The following is a 19,760-nucleotide window of genomic DNA, read 5'->3' on the forward strand; positions in this document are numbered from 1 at the left end:
TTTTCGCAATGGAGCTCTCACGTTGAAGGTTAGAGTGGTTAATATCGTTTAACCTTTAATGAATAAAATGTATAAATAAATTAAAAATTAAAAACGAAATTTTAATTGATTTTGATTAGATAATTGATTAATATTAAGAATAGTAAGAATTATCCAAAATTTGAAAATATAATTTAAAAAAGGGATAACTTTTGTATATCTATATTATTAAAACTGAAGTACATTTGAGAGTTGTTTGGGTATATGAATAGTAGGATTAATAAAAACTGTTTTGTTTGGATGCATAGATATAGTTAATACTTTAGATTTTAATTTAAAAATTCGACATGCTTTTTAAAAACGTGAACAAAACAAAATAAGGCATATATTTAATACTTTAGATTTTAACTTAAAATAGGATTAATAAAAACGGCTAGATTTTAATAGAACGTAACTTCCAAGTTAAAAATAAGGCATATATTTCAAAAACAAAATATACACAAAATCTAAACTTAACAAAAACATAATTCCAACACATTAACTCCACATATATCGATCTTACAAACTAACATATCTAAACGAGAATCCTAATTACTTGATTCCCTCATTTCACACCTTCTTTATCCAATTTTCAAATAATAAATTATCAAAACCACTTTTAAGTATAACGACCGAATATTCTCTTTTTGTGCTAACAAATTTAGTTACTTAGGCAACTAATATATATCTTGCTTGATTGACTCCACAAAAATCGTGCTATTAAATTTTTAAAAAAATTCTTTAGATTACGTATAACCCACTATATATATAAACCTTCCCCTCATATTCTTCATACTCACCGTAGCAAAGAAAAAAAAAACTAAAATGTCTAACAAGTAAAGTAGTTTGGTTTTGTCGAACAAGCAGAGTTTAGTTTTTCTTAACCAAGTCAAACCCTTCAAAGACACTTGGCGAGTACATGTGAAGTGTCTTCACTCATGTAAGATAAACAACAACTCTGGTGAATCTCTCGAATGCGTTCTCGTGGATGAACAAGTAAGTTTGATTTTATATATATATATCGTCTCTTATATGTAATACTCTATCGATTTTGTTGTTTATACTAGCAAAAAATATTAATATCAGCTTTTATATTGTGTTTAGGGTGAGAAACTTCATGCTTCTGCCAAAAGAAATCAGATGTATCGTCTACAGCGCAACCTTCCTATTGGTGAATGGCGGTTTATTGAGAACTTTACAGTTACGAGTGCTGGAGGTCAATATCGAATAACTACCTCTCCAAATTACATTTATTATTTTATCTTTGTTTTTCTATTATTATTATTTATTTATGTGAAAAAAATTATTTTAAAAACCTTATTCTTACATATTTTAAAAGTATTTATCATATATTAAGAACAAACAGTTTCTGATGTAATATATATTGCCTTTTCAACATTTTTTTCATTAATTATAAATAAGGTTCCCCAATAATTGTATTAAGATAGATTATAATAATATAGATTTTAAATACTGTATAACAATTTGACAGATCTTACACATCGAGTTACGAAATATATAATACACATGATTTTTTAACCATATTGAATTGATATATTTGGCTTCGTGTAATTTTCCATAAACAAATGAATATACATAAAATAGAATATGTATTTTTCATAAAGCTGTAAATTTGTTAAAACCTAAATAAAATATTGTTTGTTCTCAACATTTCAAGATTACACAATACAGTGACGAAATACAAAGTTTAAACAGTAAACTTTAATAATACAAATTCGTTCAACTAAATTAAGATCTGCAAATGTTTATATATATATCATAAAAATATAGACCCGCCCAGTCGGGCGGGTTAAGATCTAGTATTGTATTGTTATCTGAAAAAGTCTTTAAGTTTTTTTTTTTTTCCCAAATTGTTTTTATTAATAGATGGGCCAAGCCCAGGGCCGAAGCCCAAACATAACAGAAATTAAACAAACCCCACGAAACGGGCCAGAAGACATAAACAAACAATGGGCCAAGCCCAGGAAATACACGACGGCCACACGGCCCAAACAACTATAAACCGGGCCGTTCGCCCTAGACACTACCGCCGGAGCTCCGAACCTGCAGAGCCTCCGCACGTACACACACGTTCACCGCCGTACTGTCTTCATGCCGGAGGGTTCATCAGATAACCGAGAACGCCTCCGACTTTGGACCACCAGAAACGGTGGACAGTCGAACCGAGAACCGCAAAAACTTCTTCTAAAAACTTCATCGCCGTCGCCGGAGAGCTTAAACTGATATCTCATCGACGGCGACCCACGAACCCCTCACAGATTACAAGAACCAAACCGCCTCTACCAACCTCGATCTAATCTACTCCGCAAAGTTTTCACGCCAGAGAATTTCACCGCCACATCACGGCTTCTCCGACTTTGAACCACCTCAAACACTGGACATGCGAAACGAGAACCACCACTTTCTCCCTTTAAACCCTCGTCACCACCACCGGAGGGCTTCATCGACTACCGAGAAAGCCAACCGCCGTGACCCAAACTCTAACTTTAACCCTAGAAAAAACCCGATCCAAAATCAGATCACAAACCGCTCCAGAAAAGCCCAAAGACCTGGACCCACTTTAGCCGACAGCGCAAGACATAGGGAGTCTTCACCCTCCGGCGACAAACTCGGCGACGGCGAAGCTGGCAAAGCCTTCGTCTCCCGATAACAGAACCGACGTCGACGAGGCTGACTCAGCCTCCGTCTCTCGGAGATAAAACACAAACTGGACAAAACGGACAGCTTCCCCGCACCAGCCTCAACGTGACCGCGCCGTTACTCCAGAACGAGAACCACCGTGGGTGCTTGTTTCAGAGCTAAGGCAAGGCGGAGAGGAGAGGAGGCGAGCTAGAAACGAGAACCACGAGCTTGATTGGTCACACAAAGGAGCTCCGGCGACGGCACGCACGCTCACGCGCCGTCCGTCGCCGGAAAAAAACTAGATCTACTTTATCTCCTTGAGGCTTTCAACACGGTTTCTCGAGTTCACCATTAAGTTAAAAAGTCTTTAAGTTAAAAAATTAAAAACATAAAACTATATAACTAAATATAATTAAATAAAATTATTAATTATATAATTAAAAACCGCGTTAAAAAGTTTAACATTTAAAAAAAAACACATACTCTTTTAAAAATAGTGAAAACCACGTTAAAAAGTTTAACATTTAAAAAAAAAATATGAATCAATAATAATAATATAAAATTTTATCCGAAAAACTCAGCAATAAATGCATAAACAAAAAAACAAACAAACTCTAAACCCTATAAACCTAAGCATTATTTTAAACCAAATCCTAAACCCAATCTAAACCAAACGCTAAACCATTCTTACTACCTAAACCTTAAATCCTACCTAACCCTAAACCCTACCTAAACCAGACCTTAACCCTATCTAAACCTAAACCCTACATAAACCTAACCCTAATCCCTAACCCTTCCTACTATCTAAACCCTAAACCTATCTAACCGTAAACCTACCTAACCCTAAACGTAAACCCTACCTAACCCTAAACCCTATTTAACCTTAAACTCTACCAAACCTTAAACCCTACTTAACCCTAACCCTACATAACCCTAAACCCTACTAACCTTTCCTAAGCTAAACCCTACCTAACCTAAAACGTTTCTAACCCTAAACCCTTTCTAGCCATAAACCCTACCTAATCCTAAACCCTACTAACCTTAAACCCTTTCAAACCCTAAACCCTATCTAACCCTAAACCTACCTAATCCTAAACCCTTACTAGCCCTAAACCCTACCTAACCCTATAAACCCTACTAACCTTAAACCCTTTCAAACCCTAAACCCTATCTAACCCTAAACCCTACCTAATCCTAAACCCTACCTAATTTTAAACCTTACCTAACCCTAAACCTACCTACCCTAAACCCTTTCTAACCCTAAACCCCTTCTAACCCTAAACCTGACCTAACCCTAAACCCTGCCTAACCCTAAACCCTACCTAATCCTAAACCCCTTCTAACCCTAAACCTGACCTAGCCCTAAACCCTACCTAACCCTAAACCCTGCCTAACCCTAAACCTACCTAACCCTAAACCCTACCTAACCCTAAACCCTGCCTAACCCTAAACCCTACCTAACCCTAAACCCTTTCTAACCCTAAACCCTACCTAACCCTAAACTCCTTTTAACCCTTAACCTGACCTAACCCTAAACCCTGCCTAATACTAAACCCTACCTAACCCTAAGCCCTACTAACCCTAAACCCTAAACCCCGCTAACCCTAAACCCTATCTAATTCTAAACCCTATCTAACCCTAACCCTACAGAACCCTAAACCCTACTAACCCTAAAACCTACCTACCTAATCCTAAACCCTACTAACCTTAAACCCTACTAACCATAAACCCTTTTTAACCCTAAACCCTATCTAATCCTAAACCCTACCTAATTTTAAACCCTACCAAACCCTAAACCCTACTTTACCCTAAACCCTACCTACCCTAAATCCTTTCTAACCCTAAACCCTTCCTAAACCCCTTCTAACCCTAAACCCTGTCGAACCCTAAACCCTACCTAAACCTAAACCCTTTCTAACCCTAAACCCTATCTAACCCTAAACCCCTTTTAACTCTAAACCTGACCTAACCCTAAACCCTACCTAACCCTAAACCCCTTTTAACTCTAAACCTGACCTAACCCTAAACCCTGCCTAACCCTAAACCCTTTCTAAACCTAAACCCTGCCTAACCCTAAACACTTTCTAGCCCTAAATCTTACTAACCCTAAACCCCACTAACCCTAAACCCTTTGTAACCCTAAACCCTGCAAACCCTAAACCCTACCTAACCCTAACCCTACAGAACCCTAAACCCTACTAACCTAAAACCTACCTAACCAAAACCCTATCTAACCTTAAAACCTTTCTAACCCTAAACCCTTTCTAGCCCTAAACCCTACATAATCCTAACGCCTACCTAATTCTAAACCCTACCTAACCATAAACCCTACCTACCCTAAACCCTTTCTAACCCTAAACCCTACCTAACCCTAAACCCCTTCTAACCTTAAACCTGACCTAACCCTAAACCCTGCCTAACCCTAAACCCTTTCTAAACCCTACCTAATTCTAAATCCTACCTAACCCTAACCATACATAACCCTAAACCCTAATAACCCTAAACCCTACCTCCTAAACCCTACCTAACCCTAAAACCTTTCTAACCCTAAACCCTACTAACCCTAAACCCTACCCTAAACCCTACCTCCTAAACCCTACCTAACCCTAAACCCTTTTTGCCCTAAATCCTACCTACACTAAACCCTACCTAACCATAAACCCTACCTACACTAAACACTACCTAACCCTAAATCCTACCTAGCCCTAAACCCTACTAACCCTAAACCCTACCTAACCCAAAATCCTACTTAATTCTAAACCCTACCTAACCCTAAACCTTACTAACCCTAAACCCTTTTAACCCTAAACCCTACCTAACCCTTTCTAATCCTAAACCCTTCCTAACTTTAAACCCTGCTCAACCCTAAAAACTCTACCTAACCCTAAACCCTTTTTAACCATAAACCCTATCTAATCCTAAACCCTGATAATCCCGATAACCCTAAACCCTGCCTAAACCTAACCTTAAAACCCTACCTAAACCTAACCCTACAACCCTACCTAAACCTAACCATAAATCCCATCTAACCTAAAACTCTACCAACCCTAAACACTAAAAAATAATCTCAAAACTTAATGCTAAAAAAACCTAAACTCTACGGCTATATAATTTGTTGTTGTGATATTCAAATAACAAATTACATAGTGGATTTTAAATCTTCATCCATTATTTTAATTATCAAAATATTTTGAAAGTTGTATTATCATAAAGTTAAATTTTATTAAAATAGAATGAAAAACTATTATCATAAATAAATAAAGAATTTTGATGAAATCAATAACAATTAATTACTAATATTTCAAAAACCTATAAACTATTATAGCAGTAGAATCTCAAAAAAAAAAAAATTAAAGTTCTCAAACATTTATTTGCCAATAACCATCCTTAAATCTTTGCTCATTCAAAAAAATAATATTTTTTACATAAATTGAAAACAAGTTTTGTTTTTTGACCAGAGACCCAAGTTTAAATTATACCATTAAAATATTTTAATATTTAATTGTTCAGAAATATATATTTATATATTCGAGAGTAGACAATGCATAGATGATACTAAATTGATCGCAAGAATTCTTTTTGGAAAACACAATATAACTAGTATAGTATAAAAAGAATTTTTCAAAAATTTATGAAAATGTTTGATAAAACACTTGGTTGATAAAAAGTAGTAAACATAACAAGTAATTAACTAACATTATCCGTCCACAACAAGCAACTAAAGTGCAAAAGCCGACAATACAACCACTAACAACTAAACAAACAATTACAGGGAAAACATTTTGAAACTTCAGATTCGAATTTATGGATGATTAAATAACTAATTTTGTCAAAATCTATATACAAAAGGACACATGAAAAGAAACAAAAATAGCCACGCAAACTAAAGTTTAAACAAACGGACCACAGATGTGTTAGTGGGTGTAATCATATACTCGGACTTGATGCCACTCTCTCTATTTCCTTTCACATGAGTTCTTAAAAATTTATGTTAACTGATTGAAAATTGTATTAAAGAATATCAACCCTTGGATAATCTTGTCACAGTGTATTTGGTTTATGTATAGGTACATTTCTTGATCATTAAACCCTACACTTACATATAACTGAGTTGAGTTGATTAACCGAAAGTACCTGAACTAAACAGCATAAGTTTGCTTACCCATTCACACATTCACTTTAAGTGAAGAAGATCCACTTTAAGCAGCGTAAGTTTGCTTCAGATACTCTATGATTTCTGCACTCTCAAACATATTTACTCCAGTGTTTGGATCTTCCAGGTAAGGCACCTGATTTGTATATAAAAAAACAAACACATTTCAGAAGTCTCTCTATGTATATACATTGTATACGCTTATATATGCATGTTTTTCTCTAACCCACCTGAAAGTGACCAGCTTTCGTAAGCAATTCCTGCCGTTTGGGGCTGCCACGAGCACAACTGATGACGATAAACAAAAGACAGCTAATATCAACAAAAGACTATTGTTCCTTTTGGTTTTGATTCTTTGAAACAAATAAAGAACAACAGCAGATAGTGGCTATTCAAAGACTTTTTGTTGTTGTTGTTGTTGTTACCATACCTGCGTTGAATGTGTGGTAACTCCAGTTCTACGAGGACTTCGCGTACAAGCTTGCAAAACGGAGAACCCTGCAGAGCAATTCAAACAGAGATTGCAAGTTTAATAAGATTTTGGTTTTTGAAGATCGATGTAAAATGATAAGATCAAACCTCGTATGCCCAGAAAACGATTGGCTTAGGTGGTAGTTTTGCTGGTGTGTACAAGTTACCCTGCATGGTAAAAAAGCTCAAAACATTTTATGACAAAACCATTGCTTTACTTATATTCAAGCATTCAAATTTATAAGAAACACTTGATCTTTATAAATTTCGTTGGCATTGTCTTTTGAGAATATATGCCAAATAATGTAAATAGAGATTCTTGTTACCTTTCCTAGACGACCAAGCGTTGCAAAGGCAGCTGTTATAGCCTACAACATGGACGTAGTTGATACTAATATGACTCTTGAATTTTTGAAGCAATAGGAAAGATAATCGGCAACATGTGCAAAGAAACTAACCGTTAATGGACCAAGTGACAGGCTTAAAGGAACTGTCCCATCTCCTGAACAAGTTTAACCAAACATTAGAGAAAAAAAAAACAGTAGTACTACTTGAATAGTAATGATAATGAAAAGATGATGATATTTTCAAAAAAGCCATTGAGAAGCAGAAACCAACCATATTTCTCGGATAGATATTTGATGATTCCATCTGATTCATACATGGACACTCCAGTATTTGGATCAACCTACCATTAAAAGAGAAAATTGTATAATTAACACTGAACATCAATAAACTCATTTCGTAGTGACTAAAGTGGTGTCAATCTACTTTCATTGATGGCTTTGGTGGGAAGAATGGAAAAGAAATGAAAAAATCATTAGGATGGAGAAGGCAAACCATGTAGGGAAACTGTTGTTTGCCACCCATCTGAGTAACCATGGGGCGGAAATTAGGACTCCCTCTTGGGCAAGGATAGTAGAGAATATCAAGATCCAACACTGTAACCATTTCCCTGACCTGAAACTTCTCAACATTAGTAGACTTACCCTAAGTTATTGCAATACATCAAGAATATAATGATTCAGTAACTTGTTTTCATGGTACCAAGCAAAGGTTTTAAATAAAACGAAATCTTCAGAATCTTAGGCTAATTGCAAAAAGGTCTTAAGACAATAACATTGATTAAGTAGAAGAAGAAGAAGAAGAAGAGAGTGTTAATGTTACCTTCCGGCAAAAGGGACAGCTTCATTCACATACCGGAAACAGATGAAAAAATGAAATATTCATTCAATAATCAAGAGATAGTAGAAACCAAAACAGTCTAAATGAATAAACTAAACACAACACATACATACATACATACATACATACATACCCTTCAAACTCATATATCTCAATGGGTTTCTGAGGACGAGGCCCGAGCCTTGAGGTTTCCTTCACCGTGATCCCTACACATACCATCAATCAACCATTACAATAACCATCACAAGCCCATCTGAATAAAAAGTCCACAGCTTTAACTAGAAGAAGAGAAACATAGACTGAAAGAAAGGTTATAACTTTGATCACGATTACCTCCAATTCGCAACGCATACTGATCAGCTGGAATGGCATCCTTGGACACGAAAGAAGCAGAGTACCCAGAAACGAAAACGCCGGTGCCGAGTCGGAGAAGCACTCCGATTGCTGCACCCAATACATCCAAGAGCTTCCCCGGTTTAACGGCGAAGCGTTTCGGCTCGGGAGGTTTGAATCCTGGAGGAGCAGTGAATGCAGAATCAGCGCTGGATTTGGTGGACACTGAGACAGAGTCGGAAGGTTTAGCGGAGGAGGCTTTGACCATGACTAGGGTTCTTCGGATTGATCTGCTGCTTCGAGAAGAAGAAACCGGAAGGAGAATCGAAGGTTGAGGGAGGAGGACACTGTTCGCAAGCATCCCCGCCATCCGATTCGATTCGATTCTCTCTTCTCGTTGATGAACTTGAGGGCGGGGACGTGAATATGTCATTACTGCGAGTTCTGATCTTAACAATTAATGGGCCTTAAGCCTACTGACATCGTCTCTAAGGGAAAAGAGGTTTTTGGACGGTGTTTGACAATGTTTAGATATTTTCATATTTATTAATATCTAGTTAATATAAAATTTGAAATCATTAATATATTTAAGTATATAATTGTGATTTAGATGTTTTCAGTATCTAAAATATTTTAGTTTGTGTTTAGTATTACTTTTTAATTATGTTATGTTCGGTTTTTCGGATCCAAATATTTTACCTATACTTACTTTTCCCATTAATATAAAGAAAAATAAAATAAATGTAGAACAAATATTCTGAGGTTATTTTACATACATAATTATTAGACCATACTTTAAGAATATCAATCAAAATGGTTGGACATCATGTCAATATTGTTGAGTATATTGTAAAATTTACGTAATATATAACTAATAACGTGTACTTTGTACTTTCTTATTAAAAAGGTTACTGGTAAATATAATAAAAACACGATACAATCGAGTGAAAAAATCTGTTTTTAATCGATTTCACAAATTTTCTTTTTTTCTCTTTAAGCTTTTTTGTTTTCTTATTTTCTTTAGGAATCTAATTATGTTTCTAATTCTTGGTATAATATGAAAATTCTGTAAATAAAATCAATATTTGGCTAAATTAGAGATATGATTTTATGTGTGGTATTTTTCACCTCAGATTTCTTAATTCATAACTAATCACAATTCTTTGTTGTATTTGTGTACATAAGTCTCAATCATGACCAAGCTCGGAAAGGTATGAAACTTTCAATTTCTAAAAACTTTCTCATTCCATCATTTTAATTGATGTGATCTCTTAATGATTTTGTAATTTCTTTCTTTCAACAATGATTTTATTCAACACATATAACTTCAATTCACTAATACAAAGGTTAAGATGCATGAACTAAAAATGAGCGGATTAAGAAAATTAATATGTGAATGCATTATATTGTACGATTATTTGAAAAGCATTCTCCTTACGACACATTAGTTTTTTTTTCGAAAAAAAAATCTTCATGATTTCACTTCACAGTAGCAAACTTGTGAATATATATATATATATTATTTTTTTTTTTTTTGAAAAGGGTCTTTTTAGAAGTCCATCTCTTTTAATGTACAGGAGATTATGTATCTATTAGGTATAGTCTTATTTTGGAAGAAAATTATAGAAAATCCAACTTTTCTGAAGTATGTGAAGTAAAAAAAAAGTCATATTTTAATTTGGTCAAAGATATAAATTAAAGTTATTTCCATTACAAAAGTGACCAAAATCATATATAAATACGTTCCTAATCACCCTCACAATGAAAGAAAACTTAGAAATGGAGAAAATTACAATCATTTTCGTTGTTCTTCTCCTAATCTCTTCATGTAAGTATTCCACAACTTTGTCATTTCTTTTCAGGCGTTAAATAATTAAATATATATGTGAAAATTTGTACATGTTTATTTAATCTAGATTTGCCTTTTAGTTGCAATATTATATTAATCGAACAACTACCAGAGAAAAATGATGAAATTTGTAACTATTTTAGATGCACTTTTTATACTACATCAAAAAGTGAATTATGAAAATTAAGCAAGAAATTAAGGGAAGAACATTGAAAATGATTATTACTAGTTACATTTTGTTTTTCTTCTTCACCTCCCTCTCCTTTAACTTAATAGAGGTACACAATCATCTGGTTTGGTTCGACTTAAATTTAATTCTTGGTACAAAGGCATGATAATGAGGAGTGAAGGTCAATCTCGATGTAACAAAGTTGAGGACTGTGATCCTCGTGGTTGCAAGGGCAGCAGAGTATATTCACGTGTAATATGTCAAAACCATATGTGTACTTGTGACCATGGTTCTCTTATTGGCGGTAATTGTAAAGGAGATGGTGACTGTATTCCTGATGGGTGTCCACCAAAGAATCAAGTAAAATGCAACATTGGCCGCTGCACTTGTGTCCCAAAGTTGATTTAGTGGTCTACAATGACTGGAATAATTCTAGATGTATGTCTTTAATTATCTAGAAATAATTGTAGTACTCCAACTAATAAAAAAGAGATCTAAAAATAAGACAAAATTAAAAGAATCAATTTGTTTATTTAATGATTCATGCAGGCATTGGCATAATCGTATAATCAACTACATGTGTGAAGGTACGAACTAGTGTTTTGGTTGCGATAGCCAAATTGTTATAGTTTTTGAAAAAAAATGAAACAACTTTACGACATAAACTAATTTTTAGACTTACTTTAATCTTGATTTTAAACATAAGTTCTCATTAAAATAACTTAATTTTATTATAGATTTTTAAACATAAGTTCTCATTAAAATAACTTAATTTTATTATAGATTTTTATGTAATAACATCTCTTGGTAAATAATGACAACATTTTCAGTAAAGAAAAAGTAAATATATATTCAGTTCAAAAATATATATATATATATATATATATATATATATATATATATATATATATATATATATGGGTCAGACTTTATGGCCCCATTTATACATAAACCTAAGGGCACTGGTTGGATTATGACGCATACAGCCATACTCCGTCGTCTTGCACTTGGCATAAACCCACATTTAGGCTTTCTACTCCCACACATGTCATGTATGAAACTCCCAGTCCCAATAAAAGTGTTGTATATCTTCGTTAAGGTATGGGCTTCTAACTATTAATGGGCCTAAATTTATGTTTACGCCTTCTGAGATCGTCTCTAACGAAAAAGAGGTCTTTGGACGGCGCCTACCAAGTACAAACAACAGAGGACTACTCACGTGACGTAAGTAGATTTGGTGGAGGGTAGCACGTGAGCCGACCAAAAGCATGGGAACTCAAGACTCAGAAATCTAAATTCCTTTTGCCTTCGTCGCTTGGGATCACGAAAGGGCTCTTTGTACTTTTCCAAAGAGAATGAAAAAAGAATCTCTGATTCTTTAGTGACATGTTTATGTTTAGCGCTTTTGGTTAAAGTTTTCCAAAAGTAATTCCAGCCATTGAGATACCGTAAACAATTTTTTTCTGCCACCACCACTATAACACAGGAAACGTACTCGATGCCTTGGGCAAAATTCAATGGCATGCTTATTTTGTCAAGTTTATAACGTTAAGCTATGGTTAATTGTCACACTAATTATAAGCGTTTGATGTCTATACTTTGAATGCGAATTTGTTGTTTTCATGTAACATAACATTTTACCATTCTATATTACAAAATAATTTCTTAACTAGATAAGTTCAAAAAGAGAGCTGGTTTGGAATGTGATCTTTAGGTAGAACTAACTCCCTATGACTCATATAATTTATTAGATGAATTTTTTTAGTTGTGGACAACGTATAGTTTTTTGGTTTCTAATTCCTTATATACAACAAATTTGTATATCCGTCATTATGAGAAAGCCCTACAATATGCTAGAACATACATTATATCATTTTATCGATCATGTCAATATCGCATTATTTTACTGTGTGCGTTTATTGCTAATCGATCGTTGACCTTGAACATTACTAGTAATACATAAGATGAAAGTGAATCCACTTTGGCACAAACATTTGATAGTTCTTATACACCCAGTACCCACTGACCCACACCCACCAATTACGTATATACCATTTAAATGGTTTGCGTTGACCACAAATTTACTTCTCATCCTCTAGCTTTACCTCTACTCATTTCTACCGTAGTTCGGAGAGACAAATATTATATCATGTTTTAAAAAAGAATACAAGACACAAATATCAATTGATATCCTTAATTCGATACGAAAGTTGGAATATTATTTAAAGTTTTTCGATAATAAGAAAATACCAAGACACACAAATATCAATTGATATCCTTAATTCGATACGATAGTTAGATTACTAAGAATTTAGAGGGTAAAATTACGGACATGCAACAATATATAGATAAACATAATTATGTATAAATTAATGATGGTTCAATGGTTGAAATTGTAACATGTAGATTCAGTGTCCAAGTGTGTTCATCATCGTTATAGTCTTATTTTTGGCTGACATCTTTTGTTACACATGAGGTCATGATGAAAAAGAAAATTAACACCCGAACATTTTATCAAAAACAGTACAACTTGGGATCACATTGCTAAACATATACATTAGCTGCGCAATACCATCATCTTGTATCCGTGGACCACCAACCCAAATATGTTTTCGTAAAGAAGGAAAAAAATCACATACATAGAGGATACATAGAACAATGAACAAAATGCAACACCCCGACCACACCACACCACCCCACCCACAATAAAAGTAATAAAAAGGAGAAGATGGAAGAATCAAACCGGGGTCTACCTGATATGGCACTAACCGCCAACGGGGGCACTAAAAGAAAACTCAAAAACTCTTATAAATATAACAAACACAAAATCTCCAAGCAAATAAAAACAAAAACACAGAAGAAAAAAAAAGTGCAAAGAAAGAAGAAGATGGGAAACTGTTTAGTAATGGAGAAGAAGTTGATAACGATAATGAGAAATGATGGGAAGGTACTTGAATATAGAAAACCCATTTGTGTTCATCACATCCTTACTCAGTTCTCTGGCCATTCTGTCTTCGACAACAATACTAGTTGTCATCTTCAGCCTGATGCTAAACTTCTCTCTGGTCGTCTCTACTACCTCCTACCAACAACAATAAACAAGAAAAAGACCAAGAAAGTGAGGTTTGCTGATCCTGAGGTGAAACCAGAAGAAAGATTACCAAGTGAAGAAGATGAACAACATCATGGTGATACTGATGAAAGCAAGAGCAACAGAGATGACAACAAAAGCATGAGTGTTGTGAGAATGAAGATCGTTGTGCGTAAGCAAGAGTTGGAGAAGCTGCTTCGAGGAGGGTCGGTCCATGAGATGATGTACCAGACTCTTGAGAAACAAGTTTTGCATACTGATGATGATGATAATCTTGAATGTAATGGAGGGTGGAGACCTGTGTTAGATAGCATACCTGAACCTGAATACTAAGAAGAATATAACAGATAGATAATAGATATATATACAAAAAAAGTCTTGAGTTTGTTCAAAGGACAAAATTTTTTGGGTTTTGGTTGTATATAAACTAGCCCTGGATGATAAAACTTTAATATTTGTTTAGAAGATAAGCGCTGGGTTATTTGCTGTTACCCTATGGTCTTGCATTACACGTTCAATAACTCAACAAATCGTTTGTTCATCCTAATTTTAAAACAGTAATGGAATGTCTATAATTAGAAATGACACGAATATTTCCCAATCAGCGTTTGCTTGCTCCCACATTAGTAATTTGTTGTGAAACGCAGCGTTTAGAGAAGAAAACAAAAACTCGGCGTCCAAATAAAACAATCTGTCATTTTTTCATAAACTACTAGTTGTTTAACCTATTCAAACGAAACCACTATGCCGTTTCTCGCGTAAATCTTATTTTTCTTGTTGTCTCTCTCTCACGTTGATCCAAAAAGTGCTTAAGAACAAAACAAACAAAAAAAAAGAACAGAACAGACAAGAACAAAAAAAAAAAAAAAAAGCTGTCGCGACTCGTGATCTGCCATATCTCGGCAGTGTCCGAGCTTGCGTCAGCGTCACCATTATCTCCCTCTCTTATCTCGTCGCGATTCCCAATGCAATCTATGATTTAATTATTCTCTCTCTCTCTCTTTCCCTCCTCTGTTTCTGATTGCTTCTCTGTTCCCAAGTAAAGTCCTCTGTTTTACGTTTCCTCTTGCTTCTCGATTCAGGTAATTTCGTTATTTTCTGGGTTTACGATCTCATTTTCATAGATTCATTGATATTCAAAATCTGGGCAACCAAAAAGTTTCAGACTTGATTTAAAATTCCAACAATACTCTGTTTCTGTTTAAGACTCTGTTTCTCTTCATCGTCAAGTTTATGACTTTTGTTACATTTTCAGTTTCTGATGGATCATATAAGCAACGAGGCCAATGTAGATCCCTTCTCAATCGGACCAACATCCATCATTGGTCGAACCATCGCCTTCAGAGTCTTGTTCTGCAAATCAATAACACAGCTCAGACGCGATCTCCTACGCTTCTTCCTCCATTGGTTCCGTACATTTAAGCTGGTTATTACACCCTTCGTGTCGTGGTTCCACCCCCGGAAAAACCCGCAAGGGATCTTAGCCGTCGTCACAGTCATCGCCTTCGCGCTGAAACGTTACACGAACGTGAAGATAAAGTCAGAGATGGCTTACCGTAGGAAGTTCTGGAGGAACATGATGCGAACTGCTCTGACTTACGAGGAATGGTCTCACGCCGCTAAGATGCTAGAGAAGGAGACAACAACGACTTTAAAGATGTTAAACGAGTCTGATCTTTACGACGAAGAGTTGGTTAAGAACAAACTCAACGAGCTTCTCCACCGTCGCCAAGAAGCGTCCCTTAGAGAGATCATGTTCTGCATGAGAGCCGATCTCGTGAGGAACCTCGGTAACATGTGTAACTCTGAGCTTCACAAAGGAAGACTCCAGGTTCCTAGGCTTATCAAAGAGTATATAGACGAGGTCTCTACTCAGCTGAGAATGGTCTGTAACAACTCTGACTCGTTAGAGGATCTTTCTTTAGATGAGAAGCTTTCTTTTATGCACGAGACGCGCCACGCCTTTGGTAGAACCGCTCTGCTTCTAAGCGGCGGGGCGTCTCTCGGCGCGTTTCATGTAGGAGTGGTCAAGACTCTTGTCGAGCACAAGCTCTTGCCTCGGATCATTGCTGGCTCAAGCGTCGGCTCGATAATCTGCTCTGTCGTGGCGTCAAGATCCTGGCCCGAGCTACAAGGCTTCTTCGAGAACTCTCTGCAGTCCTTACAGTTCTTTGACCAGCTCGGAGGCGTTTTCACGATCGTGAAACGCGTCATGACGCAAGGGGCGTTACACGATATAAGACAGTTGCAGTGCATGCTTAGGAGCCTCACGTGCAACCTCACGTTCCAAGAGGCTTATGATCTAACGGGGAGGATACTGGGGATAACGGTTTGCTCCCCGAGGAAGCACGAGCCGCCTCGGTGTCTTAACTATTTGACTTCGCCTCATGTTGTTATATGGAGCGCGGTGACTGCTTCTTGCGCCTTTCCTGGTCTCTTTGAGGCTCAGGAGCTAATGGCTAAAGATAGAAGTGGAGAGATTGTGCCGTATCATCCGCCTTTTAATTTGGATCCTGAAGAAGGTACTGAACCGTCTGCACGCAGGTGGAGAGATGGTAGCTTGGAGGTTGATTTGCCGATGATGCAGCTTAAGGAGCTGTTTAATGTTAATCATTTTATTGTGAGTCAAGCTAATCCTCACATTGCTCCGTTACTGCGTATAAAGGATTTAGTTCGAGCTTATGGTGGAAGATTCGCTGCCAAGGTATGTATATGTCTCATACTTAACTCGGTTTTGTTCGGTCTTTGTTATAACTAGGCATAGGGATATCGTTATGTTTTTCGGTTCTAGAAGTTTACGAACTGTTCTGGATATTTATAAAATTCGGTTTGGTTTCTATTCAATTATTTTGGTTTGGTTTGGATAGAAAAGTTGAGAACCGGTTAATATCCTAAAAAAAATAGCTTTGTCCTTGCGGATAATCTCGGATAATATAAATTAAAACATAAGATAATTCGGGTTTTTGAGTTTAAATATCGGATAATTCGAAAATTTTGGATTAAAAAATATGAGATAATTTATATAAATTTTAATATTTTGGATAAAATAATATTCGTGTAATTTAGTTTATAAATAGTGATTTCAGGATATTTGGTTATTCATAAATTATATTCATAAATTAAATATAATTTATGTATATAATTTGTATTTTAAAAAGTTTGGATATCTATTCGGCTCTGGACTCTCTGTTCCGTTGCAGTTCTTGGATTTTTGGTTATTTTGAAATTAAATATAATTAACATTTTATGTATATAATTTATATTTAAAAAAAATAAATATCTATATGGTTCTTGGTTCGGTTTCAGTTTTTGGATTTTTGGTTATTTATGAAATTCGGTTCGGTTTTAGTCTTTTCAGTTCAGTACAGTTTGATTCTTCCGGATAAATGTGTCAATGATTAGTTATAACCGTTATGCGTGTCTTGTCTTTGTAGCTTGCGCATCTAGTGGAGATGGAGGTTAAACATAGATGCAACCAGGTTTTAGAGCTAGGCTTCCCACTCGGTGGACTCGCAAAGCTCTTTGCTCAAGAGTGGGAAGGTGATGTAACAGTTGTAATGCCTGCTACTCTTGCTCAATACTCAAAGATCATACAAAACCCTACTCACGTGGAGCTTCAGAAAGCGGCTAACCAAGGAAGGAGGTGCACTTGGGAGAAGCTTTCAGCCATTAAAGCAAACTGCGGGATTGAGCTCGCGCTTGATGAGTGTGTAGCTGTCCTCAACCATATGCGTAGGCTCAAGAGAAGCGCCGAGAGAGCAGCCTCGTCTCATCACGGTTTGGCTTCAACCACAAGGTTCAATGCTTCTAAAAGAATCCCTTCTTGGAACGTTATTGCAAGAGAGAACTCTACTGGTTCTCTTGATGAACTAGTCGCCGACAGTAATCTCAGGAACTTGAGTGATAGTGAAACGGAGAGCGTGGAGTTGAGTTCTTGGACAAGAACTGGTGGGCCTTTGATGAGAACAGCTTCTGCTAATAAGTTCATTGATTTCGTTCAGAGTCTTGATGTGGACATTGCATTGGCCAGAGGGTTTAGTAGCAGCCCCAGTTCTCCAGCGGCAAACACTTCAAGCATAACAGTTACTGAAGGTGATTTTCTACAGCCTGAGAGAACGAGTAACGGTATTGTGTTGAACGTGGTTAGAAGAGAAGACTTGGGAATGTCTGTCGGGAACCAGAACACTGAGCTGCCGGAGAGTGTGCAGCTTGACATACCTGAGAAGGAGATGGATAATAGCTCTGTATCCGAACATGAAGTGGATGAATGATGAAGAATACCAACATAACGGCTCGGTTACTGTATCTTCAGACGATTCAGGTTTACAAGAACCGGTGTCTGGTATTTGAATGGAGTGTCACCTATTCATTTATTGTGTTGAAATATATCTGTAGATTTCCGGAAAAAAGAATATTGAATAATCATGTTCAATTTATTTACATAATTCTAGCTTATGAGAAGTGAGTGATATATACTAGCTTGAATAAAATATTCTACAGTACTTAATTAGCTTTTATGATTAGAACTTTATGTTTACAGAGAAATGATATGTGGGCTTTGAGTAATAGAATTCTATATTTGTAATAAAATTATATTTGTTTTGGTAGAAATCTCGTTTCTGCTACCGAAATAAGTTTTTAGTTCTCATTTTACATGTTGATTATCTTTTGGTCAAAGATATTAGTCCGTTGAAATTATGTTACTCCGTCAATTAGGTTACCAATTATATTGATTTAATCAATATCCGTATCAAGTTAGCTTATAATGTATGTAGGATATGAACAATTTGATCAATATCCGTTTCAATATATATAACCAAATATATTTATTTGATCAATATCCGTTTCCAACTTTCCATAAGTATCTTAAAATCAGATCAATACCTTCTTAAGATTTGATCAATATCATTGAAAAACTTTCTTTACAAAGATGACCAAAACCTTATATAAACACGCCACTCCAGAATTAAATAAAAGAGAACTTTGAAGAAGAAAAAGAAGAAATCTAATGGAAAAAATAACAATCATTTTCGTCGTTCTTCTCCTAATTTCTTCGTGTAAGTTTTCTAAAACTTTGTCATTTCTTTACGGGTGTTTTATACTTTAATTATATATATATATACATATAACATAAATGTCTGTTTCTATAATTTCAGTTGCAATATTCTATTGATCCAAGATAGTATTTCTTCTTAGAAACCATGACATGAGAAAATTGACGAAATTGTGAATATTATAGATAGTATACTTAACAAAACGTGGTATCTATGAAAATTGAGCAAGAAGCTAATAAGAGAAGAACAAAGAAAATGAGTATTACTAGTTACATTTTTCTTTTCTTTTCCAGTCCACCTTCCTTTAATAAAACACTAGGGGTATTCCGGCGCTACGCGCCGGGTTTCGACGTTGTTTTCTCTTTTGAATTCAATTAGTTTCATTTTTCATCTGTTAGTTGTTATCCAGTCGAGTTAGAATTAGTAGTTCTTGCCAATTAAGAATTGAGGGTCGTGACTAATAATAGATTTTATGAGTACATGTTAGTGAAAATGCAAAAACAAAAATTAACTTATGGGGGAAATGTATTTTTTTGGTTTACGTATGTATAAAGAATTTTATTTATTTTTTGAATTTTATGGGTTTATCCTAAACGGAAAGTTGATGGTAGGAGGTGCATGATGGAGTAATAATTAATTTCAAAAGTAAAGCAAACAATAAATTAAAGATTTTTAAATATTCATGATAGAAAAAATGTAAAATCAGCTTTGTCTTTAAAAATCAAAGTAAGCAATGACATTTTTTTTAATCTATGAACAATGTAATCGACAAATTTCTCAACTCTTATGAAGTA

General features: G+C 35.4%; 4 protein-coding genes and 1 long non-coding RNA gene across 5 annotated transcripts; 4 read left to right on the top strand and 1 right to left on the bottom strand.

Moving 5' to 3' along the window:
* The first annotated feature begins 39 nt into the window (after positions 1-39).
* LOC117133083 lies at positions 40-3,412 on the top strand. Its single transcript, XR_004456926.1, has 2 exons — positions 40-1,014; positions 1,123-3,412. It is a non-coding gene; the product is annotated as an uncharacterized LOC117133083 (long non-coding RNA).
* Positions 3,413-6,646: 3,234 nt separating this feature from the next.
* LOC103855546 lies at positions 6,647-9,238 on the bottom strand. The gene is made up of 11 exons (XM_009132541.3): positions 8,804-9,238; positions 8,604-8,676; positions 8,453-8,471; positions 8,126-8,245; positions 7,904-7,973; positions 7,744-7,787; positions 7,612-7,653; positions 7,394-7,453; positions 7,245-7,312; positions 7,045-7,102; positions 6,647-6,950 (listed from the first exon to the last, which is right to left on the bottom strand). Exons 1-11 carry the CDS (start codon positions 9,234-9,236, stop codon positions 6,861-6,863), a joined length of 1,077 nt encoding a protein of 358 aa, XP_009130789.2. The 5' UTR covers positions 9,237-9,238; the 3' UTR covers positions 6,647-6,860.
* A 210-nt stretch (positions 9,239-9,448) lies between these two features.
* On the top strand, positions 9,449-13,690 carry LOC103855547 (defensin-like protein 301). Its single transcript, XM_009132543.2, has 2 exons — positions 9,449-10,631; positions 10,982-13,690. Exons 1-2 carry the CDS (start codon positions 10,565-10,567, stop codon positions 11,227-11,229), a joined length of 315 nt encoding a protein of 104 aa, XP_009130791.1. The 5' UTR covers positions 9,449-10,564; the 3' UTR covers positions 11,230-13,690.
* Positions 13,487-14,757, top strand: LOC103855548. Its single transcript, XM_009132544.3, has one exon. It carries the CDS (start codon positions 13,550-13,552, stop codon positions 14,243-14,245), a length of 696 nt encoding a protein of 231 aa, XP_009130792.2. The 5' UTR covers positions 13,487-13,549; the 3' UTR covers positions 14,246-14,757.
* LOC103855549 (triacylglycerol lipase SDP1) lies at positions 14,549-18,449 on the top strand. Its single transcript, XM_009132545.3, has 3 exons — positions 14,549-14,994; positions 15,168-16,616; positions 17,347-18,449. The coding sequence occupies exons 2-3, from the start codon at positions 15,174-15,176 to the stop codon at positions 18,181-18,183; spliced, it is 2,280 nt and encodes a 759-aa protein (XP_009130793.1). The 5' UTR covers positions 14,549-14,994; positions 15,168-15,173; the 3' UTR covers positions 18,184-18,449.
* The last annotated feature ends 1,311 nt before the right edge of the window (positions 18,450-19,760 follow it).

Source organism: Brassica rapa, chromosome A03 (genome assembly GCF_000309985.2).
Source record: "Brassica rapa cultivar Chiifu-401-42 chromosome A03, CAAS_Brap_v3.01, whole genome shotgun sequence".
In the NCBI taxonomy this organism is placed as follows: domain Eukaryota; kingdom Viridiplantae; phylum Streptophyta; class Magnoliopsida; order Brassicales; family Brassicaceae; genus Brassica; species Brassica rapa.

Bases quoted from the DNA above. Each gene is read 5' to 3' on its own strand.
- LOC103855549 (XM_009132545.3), top strand. From the start codon at position 15,174: ATGGATCATATAAGCAACGAGGCCAATGTAGATCCCTTCTCAATCGGA. The intron at 16,617-17,346 runs GTATGTATATGT...TTGTCTTTGTAG, and splicing joins GTGGAAGATTCGCTGCCAAG to CTTGCGCATCTAGTGGAGAT.
- LOC103855548 (XM_009132544.3), top strand. From the start codon at position 13,550: ATGGAAGAATCAAACCGGGGTCTACCTGATATGGCACTAACCGCCAAC.
- LOC103855546 (XM_009132541.3), bottom strand. From the start codon at position 9,236: ATGACATATTCACGTCCCCGCCCTCAAGTTCATCAACGAGAAGAGAGA. The intron at 7,654-7,743 runs GTTAGTTTCTTT...TCCATGTTGTAG, and splicing joins TGTCACTTGGTCCATTAACG to GCTATAACAGCTGCCTTTGC. The intron at 6,951-7,044 runs GTGGGTTAGAGA...TATACAAATCAG, and splicing joins CGAAAGCTGGTCACTTTCAG to GTGCCTTACCTGGAAGATCC.
- LOC103855547 (XM_009132543.2), top strand. From the start codon at position 10,565: ATGAAAGAAAACTTAGAAATGGAGAAAATTACAATCATTTTCGTTGTT. The intron at 10,632-10,981 runs GTAAGTATTCCA...CTTGGTACAAAG, and splicing joins TCTTCTCCTAATCTCTTCAT to GCATGATAATGAGGAGTGAA.